The sequence below is a fragment of the Limulus polyphemus genome, unplaced genomic scaffold (assembly GCF_000517525.1).
Source record: "Limulus polyphemus unplaced genomic scaffold, Limulus_polyphemus-2.1.2 Scaffold4410, whole genome shotgun sequence".
Lineage (NCBI taxonomy): Eukaryota > Metazoa > Arthropoda > Merostomata > Xiphosura > Limulidae > Limulus > Limulus polyphemus.
In genome coordinates, this window is record NW_013670020.1 from 35,845 (window position 1) to 44,625 (window position 8,781).

Here is an 8,781-nt window from a genome sequence, read left to right on the forward strand (position 1 = left end):
CGTTGTTTCCCTTGTATTCAAACACCATTACATGCCAAATGTGTGTCTCTTCGTTTGCCATCACTATAAAGGATTAGAGTATACTAAGCTTTACACATTATATAGGCTATACTAACATGACATTTAGTTGATTCATTTAACTGTTATACGTGATGTATGTTTTTTTAAGGTGGTTAATGAAAGTGTTCCAAAATGCAACATTAATTTTTTGACTACCTAACACATTATGTAAATTCTAAAACCTTCATTTGAACACCTCTTCATGATCTGAGAGTAATAAATATCTTGCATCAGAAAGGGCTATTACATACTTCTAAAAGCAATAAAGGGTTTGTGGTTATATTACCTATGTAACACCAGAAAGTATCAAAATGTAATTCTGGTACTTATTGTTGGCTATGGTTTACATGGGATATGCTGCTTTGCTATTCTAGATAAGTTTAATATAATTTACTCAACCTTCTGTATTGGTCATGTAATGTTGTTATGCTCAACAAAGTGAAACTGATGTGTGGATTTTATGATATAATATTTGATAAATGTTATTCAGTCATCTTCTTTAAAAAAATCATAAATATCATTTGACATTGACTGACTCCTGTATTATAACACACATTCTTGTGTAATACATATTTCACCAGAAATGGACGTGGTCGTGGTGGAGTGTATTGTGCTGCTAATGCAGCCATAGAACAGGTAGTGCAGCATGGAGAAGTTGATGTTTTTCAGGCTGTTAAAACTGTTAGAAGACATCGTCCTCAGCTGTTCGAAAATATGGTAAGCTCAACAGTTATCACTATCTTAGCTGTCTTGCTAAGGTTTCTTTTACCAAAGACTTTTAAAATTTACTGAACAATTAGAAAGCATCTTTAAAGGTGATTCAAAACCGTACAAATTTTAAGGTGACAAATGTTCTGAAGTTTCATTTTTACAGATCGAATAAAGCCCTGTAGTTTTTAATTTTTCAGTGAGTACAGCATATTGACAAGCATATTATAGAGTACAGATCATCATATCAAATTGTTTAGGTTGATACATAATCAAAACTACAGACTGGTGTATCATATCATATCATCATAAAAAATTGATTGTTAGTTCAGTGCTTCTCAACCTATTCCAATATCATTCACCCTATTAGTTTTTCACTTAACCAAGTTTGAAAAAATACAAAAAAAGTACTAAATTAAAATGCAAAATTCTTTATTATGACTTAATTATATATCAAACTACAACTAGAATGAATACAACATTAAATAAACAAAAAATAAATGTATTTATCAGACTACAACTAGCATAGATAGTAATAACTAATGACTTTTTGGCTCTTGAATTTGTTGTATAATTGGTAATATTCATTCACCCCATGATTCTAATTCACCCATTTGAGAAGCACTGTGTTAATTTACTGTCATAACTACATACTAGTGTATCATAGTACACAGATCATCATAACAAAGTAATTTGGTTAATACATTATCATAAATACATATTAGTGTATCATATTGTACAGATCATCACAACAAAGTGATTAGGTTAATACATTATCATAACTACACATTAGTGTATCGTAGTGTACAGATCATCATAACAATCTGATTAGGGTAATACATTATCATAACTACAGACTGGTATATCATGGTGTGCAGATCATCATAACAAACTGATTAGTTTAATACATTATCATAACTACGTATTATTGTATCACATTGTACAAATCATCATAATGAAGTGATTAATACATTATATTATTCAGTACTAGTGCAAAAGGTTGTCACCTTCACTCTGTACTTTCTGTAACTAGTATTTATCACAGTTCTATTTCTATACTTTTAGAAATTAATTATCACTTTCCCTTTTACCAGACAGAGTACAAGTACTGCTACGACCTCCTTCTACACTATGTCCTGCACTATCTCCATAAAGAATGAGTAACATAGAAATTATTCTTTTGTGGTTTTACTGCTCTTCTGAAAAGTTCAGGAACTTAGGAGCTGGGCCCCTGTCCTCTCTGGTAGAGGTTCGAGTTATTCCTGGTCCAAGTATAGATGAGAGGGAAGAGAACTCTCTTCTGCCAAAGAATAGTTGGATTTATTTACTACAAGTTGGTTAATGTTTGATGTGAAATTTCTATTTCATGTTTTTTTTACATTATCAAAGTCATAGCAATTGCAAGAAATAATTTTGAAAGTAAAGATTTACTTTGTGTAGACCTATATGTAGACTTTATTTAAATTGGTTTCTCAATATCGACATCTAAGTAAAACAAAAAATTGAATTTCTTTGTACTGAATTGAATTTTGAGTTTTAAGATGAACCAGTAAAAGTTTAATGGAAAAATAATTCCTAGTTTTATAGTAAATTTTAAAAATTATTTAAGACACTAGTTAAATTAACAAAACACTTAAGATGTTCGAAAGTTTGCATCAGAGTAAAAATCCAAAACTTGCAGAAAGTCCACTTTCCAAAACTACTATGTTTATGGGGTTTCTCTTGTGATGTTAACTTAATTAGATAGTTATAGTTGTGTAGAATTATTTGGCTAAAATTGTGAATATATAAATCAAGAAAATAATTTATTTAATGTAGAATGAAGCAGCATAACAGATAGGCAGCAAATTAAATATTTTCTAACAGTTATCATTGTTTTCAGATCAAGATTTTATGCTATTGTTCATGTGGAGCTTTGTAAGTCTATAAAATGTTTACTGAATATATATTTTCAAGGATTTATGAAATATTTGTATATTTTCACAGCTAAAAGGATGGTAATACTTACAGTAAGAGCAATGAAAAACCATTCCAGGAACTGTTTGACTGTGAGCAGTGAGGCATTGTATTTAATTTTCAGTTGGCTACATATACACATAAGACCTTTGCTGAATTGTGTATGACAAAACCAGAGTCAGTATGGTTTTATGTGCCACATAACACTTGTATTGAAATGTATTACATAGCCACTTTCACAAATGCATTCTGGAACTGTATCAATCATTTGTATTTTTGGACATGGTTACATTGGGTCATCCAATGCTTCTCTTAGGATACATAGATTCTTGAACTGCTCCTTATGTTCTACCATGTACAACAGGCTTGTTCAAGTATGCAAGTCTAGCTGACATTGAGTCATCCAATGCTTCTCTTAGGATACATAGATTCTTGAACTGCTCCTTATGTTCTACCATGTACAACAGGCTTGTTCAAGTATGCAAGTCTAGCTGATATTGAGTCATCCAATGCTTCTCTTAGGATACATAGATTCTTGAACTGCTCCTTATGTTCTACCATGTACAACAGGCTTGTTCAAGTATGCAAGTCTAGCTGACATTGAGTCATCCAATGCTTTCTTAGGATACATAGATTCTTGAACTGCTTATCCTTTTGTTCTGTGATATACAACAGATTTATTAGAAATGACTACACACATCCATCTCATGTACCACAGAAAAGGTCTATACTTTTTGTGAACAGTCATCATTCTGGTATTATCTGATTACAAAGCTGGTAGACTAAAATTTGAGTTTGTAGTCCTACATTTACTTCAATGCTCCACTCTCTCTTCCTTTTCATTTTAAATTGTTTACAATCAGTTGTTAACAATATCCTATAGGTGACTTTGTCGCCTCACTCGGAAAAAAAAAAAAGATCTAAAACACCATAAATGCATTTTTAACCCTTATGTTTGTATTACTGTTATTTAATGGTGTATAATAAAATAAACCAATTGTTATTAAGTGTAAAGACTGCGTAGTGCAACTAGAAATATACTTGCAGTGTTCCTCTTTGCAGCTTGTGTTTATATTTTAAGAAAACGTGTAAATCAATACCATTTTCGAAAAATTTAAGGTTGTGCTATTTGTTATGACATACTGATCTTTATATTCAGCAGCCAAAGCAGTGAGAAAAATCATGTTTTATTTGACTATTTACTGAGAAACAAACAAATTTTAAGAAAATACGCGATAAGTGTGGTTTATACTTCCTTCTTTAAATCTAGGTTTGAGCTCTGTTTAACTGGATAATTCAATCAGTTTGTAAACACCACATTGTTGTACATCAACTATTGGAACATGGTCTTCCTTATCCAATCAGTTTGTAAACACCACATTGTTGTACATCAACTATTAGAACATGGTCTTCCTTATCCAATCAGTTTGAAAACACCACACTGTTTTATATCTGGAAATACAGAGTTCAGGGATATTTACCACAATCTTGACATCATATTATTCTGTGGGCTTATTTTAGATTTTTCTTATTAGTTAAACCTGCAACTGTATTATTGGTGTTAATTCAGAAGGAAATCAGTGTCATGATCCATCAAGAATTCAGCATGGTAAAAATTCTTGTCAAATCTTAAGCTTAAAGACAGCTCACATTATAAACAATATTGATTAAAAGTGTACTTGCTGTAAATGTTCTTTATTTGGGCTACTACTGATGTTCCCGTAAAATGGTAATTGACCAGTTTTGGAGAAATTTTACTCTCAAAGTAAAGGAAGTCCAATTTTGCTTTTCTATTTATTTAATAGATGCTATTTGTAATTGTGAAAACTTCAGTTTTTCTGCAACTAGTTGAAATAAAAGCTTCTTATTAAACAAAAACCAAATGTCATGTTTAAAAAAAGGATAGTGATGAACCTTTTATGTGGGCATGAAAGAAAGGCTATCTAAGTTACTTTAAAACTGTCAGGCAGATACATTGTGCAACTAACTAGATTTCTCGTTAAAATAATCATTGAAGGTAGTTTTACCAGTTTCGTGCAAATATTTTCGTTTGCATTCATATTATTTTAAGATGCAACTTGGTTCATTTCATCCTTATTTTCACAAACTTCTAAGGAAGAACAAAATATTTATCAATACTTACAGTACAAGTTTAAACAAAAAATGATAATATGCCACTACTATATCAATTAAGTTATTATTGGAACAATATGTATCACAATATGACAGTGGTATAACTATATTTTAGTTAAAATGATGCCTCAGAGGGCTTTATTTCCACACTATTTTTATGTCATTTGCCATGCTGGCTTGTTGCACTTTGCAGTAAGCTAGGCTTCACACATACATCTTCCAGAGTTCATAATCAAATGAAGCTACTTGAACCAGAAGGATCAATATTAAACATAACAAAATATCTTGGTCCAGTTCAGTTTTACACTGAACCTAGTTCGAACTAAACAAGTACATTTAATTTCAATGCACTTACATTCCAGATGACAAGGTTTTCAAATATTGATTAAAATTGTGCAGTTCTTGTCACTTTCATCCACTTGAAGTGATTATAAATATATATAATGTGTACATGTGCTTTTCTGAATTAGTTAATGACATCATTTTCCTAGAATAAAGTATGGAACTCACACAATTTTTTTCAAATTAATTTTTCTGTTAGCCTCAGCTCTTGAATCTCACCTGATGATGCCAAGTAATCCTGGTCAAACTTGTTAATAAAATAAATAAGTTTTACTGTGTACCACAGATAAAAAAAAACTTGTGCAAGATTTAAAAAATAGTTCTAATATTTAATTAATGGAGTAAGGAAATATTTTTGTTAACAACAGTTTCAGCTTCATAGCAAAGTTTTAATCCAAACCAGCATAACTATACACAAATGGCAGAGAAACTATGGAACTTGCTCACAGAAAAGGCCACAGACATACTTGAAGGAAAAAAACCTCCAACATACTCATTAAATTGGAAGTTTGTGTTTAAATTCACAAAAGAATAGATGTTCGACTCACACTATTTATGGATATTTACAGTTGTTAACTATCTCCTTTTTTTATGTAATACTTGGGTAAGGTATCAATATTCAATACTCCGGTCTACAAATACAATACTTCAAACATTACTGTGAATCAAAGGTATCTGGAGATAGTTGGAAACACCACATGGTGAAGAAACTTAATGTGTACACAGGTTATAGGAATGTTGCCACTATAAAATCATTTCACCCTTGCTACTTTTGTAGTTAACTATAAAAGCACTTCTGGCTTACAATACAGTTGACAACACAGTGACTGTGAAACACTGTATGGTGTTATATATAAGTCAACAGGATATATAGAAAGCTTAACACATGCATTAAATGTAGTTGTAATATTAGCCATCCTGTATGATAATTATCTATACCTTTCACAGTAGGACTACTGAAAAACAAATATAATGTCCCACTTTGCACTATATCCCACTATAAGGATCAATCAGCACTAATAAGGAATATTTTAAGATGCATTTTCCTACATACAATTGGTTTTTAAACATTGCCATTTTTCTCACAAATATAAAAACAATATACTGTTGAATGATCCAAGCAACACATTTATTATTAGAAAGTATTATATATATATACAATGTAGAAGATATTGACATCTGCAGGTGTTAACTTTAGTTTAAAAATACTTTCTTCAGTGCTAATGGCAACAGTATATTTACACCAACATCTAAACTGCTTGCTCTTTTTTTCTTCCAAGTGATGGAACTATTTCATTTTACACCTTCTTTCCGATTAGATTTATTTCAAATTTTTTATTATTCTAAGTGACTATCAAATTTGAAGTGAATGCAACTAACCTTAAATAAAACTTAAACCACATGATGAATTGAACAATCTTTATAAAGTAATTCATTTTCCACTACTAAGTTTTAACTATGTCAACAGAAATATGACAGTAAGTAGTTTTACACATGGTGTTTGTAACATTTAGAAAAACATACATTTCAATTATTCAAGTTGGCTAACAACATCTTACAGATGAATAAGCTTATTTTTTGGAAAAACCAGGTGCACAAAACACTTTTTCACCAATATGTAGCAAGATTTGTTAAAGTTCTGGCTCATTAGATATTGGTGAAAAACAAAAAAACATTTAGAACTCTACATCTTGTAGAGGAAACTAATACCTAAATTCCAACTTCTGCTCACAACAAGACACTTGGCAAAAAGTACAATGCACTTAAATTAGCAATGTTTAAGACAGTGTGGATCTGCCACATTGCTACCTACTGCTGTTCATCAAATAAAAAATTTCAAACTAAGATTCCAGTCTTAGTGTGAATCCACACAGTGTATTTTTATTTAGACATATGAGTTAAAATTGAACAACTTGCACAGCAGGGTGGCCGTATTCTTTCGAAGTTCCCAAGACCCATACACTGATGTTAAATTCTTACTCTACTTAATGAACAACACCCCTTTAACTTGTAATAGGGTTATTAAAGGATAATAAAAACTTCAGAGTAAGATTATATTTAGAGAACAACTTCCTAGCTTTATAGGAGACAAAATGTGTTTATTTATAAAGGAATATTTGATTTAACCTGTTCTAAAATATAATGAATTAATTATTATCACTGACCAAAATTAAGTTAAAATATACCATTCATTGGAGATGTCAAGCAACATGGTTTCTGTTTGTGCAGAATTAAAGATTAGATTATGTGAACAGCACCCCCCTCAAGTTGAAAAAGAAATATACCATCTATCTACATTCCAATTACAAAACCAAGCATATTCATGAAACAGGACACATTTTTAAGCAACACTCAACCAACATCAGCCAGTTTAAGATGCCAGTCTTAGATACAATTTACAGAATCACTTCACTCCTTTGCTAAGGTTTTCATTTATTCCATGAAAGCAGCCTTAGCAAATTACTGAAAATAGGATGACTTCTTCCTTCCCTAACAACTGTCCACACACCAACAACCCTCTGATAGCTGCATCTTCAACAAAATGCTAATATCAATAAATTAATAGTGCTTCTATCTTGACCATTACAAGAGATTCAGTGACTAACCCATCACAACATCAAGAACTTTGGCCCTTTATATTCCTGGGGTTCCAGTCTCATCAGTAGAAAAACCTGAGACTTCAAAGGCAGATAAAAAATATGATCCTCCCCCTCCTTAATGTTTATGGTAATAACTCTGCCTACTTCCATGTAAAGCTTGAATTCATGGAGAAAAGCCACTTCTGGTTTTCGTAACATATACTGGTGAGTAAGCTTTCCTTTATTTTTTGTCACAATTGATGTTCATTCACACAGGAGCCTAAAGTGTTGTTCACCCATGATGAAAGCTCGTATTGTTACATACATACACAAACACGTGAAAACTACAAACATGATGTAAACCACTGGTTCCACAACAAGGAAGGCAGATGGTGCATGAGTACTTACAAGAAGCTAGACTAACATTTACACAAATTCATTAGTTCCAGGCGACGTTAGGGGTTCCATGCTCTGTAAAAATAAAAAAAATATTTTAAGTTCTTTAAAATGGTTTTATTTAGTTTTACATAGGTTTCTCAATATTAAAACAGTAAACCAACTTTATTAACGTTCAATAGTGAGATGTACGATTGTTGTCATAGGAATCATTAAGTAAATGTCCAGCAATTCAAATATTCTTAAACATCATAATAGATCATTTAAATTTCATCTTAACTCTCTTGACACAGACTCAGTCAATTTGAATGAACATGTGACCTCTTTTGTATTCCGTACTCATTTAAAGTCTTTATAGATTTAATACTTCTAATTTTAAATTTGGCAATATTTCATAATAAACTAAAATAAAGATTTGTCCATGAATATATTGAACAGAGATGAAAGTGTCCCTTTCCTAAAAATCCTGAAAATAATCGAAGCCAAGTAAGGGGGGGGGGGGCACCCAAAATCCGGCATTTTGATGCATTTTAGTACTTAAAATTCACTTAAACAAGTTACCCCATTTTTCTTACATCAATGATTATCAAATACATGTGAGAAATAT

At 31.3% G+C, this 8,781-nt stretch overlaps 1 protein-coding gene and 1 pseudogene across 1 annotated transcript in view; one reads left to right on the plus strand and one right to left on the minus strand.

The window, feature by feature from the left end:
- The window catches only part of LOC106471099 (receptor-type tyrosine-protein phosphatase kappa-like), a 34,517-nt gene extending 30,885 nt beyond the window's left edge, over positions 1–3,632 (plus strand). The window contains exons 16-17 of the mRNA XM_022399716.1: positions 642–777; positions 1,863–3,632. Of these exons, the coding sequence (XP_022255424.1) occupies positions 642–777; positions 1,863–1,928 (202 nt within the window). The 3' untranslated portion in view covers positions 1,929–3,632. The remainder of the gene's footprint in view (positions 1–641; positions 778–1,862) is intronic.
- A 1,935-nt stretch (positions 3,633–5,567) lies between these two features.
- Positions 5,568–8,781, minus strand: part of LOC106471100 — a 24,681-nt pseudogene continuing 21,467 nt past the window's right edge.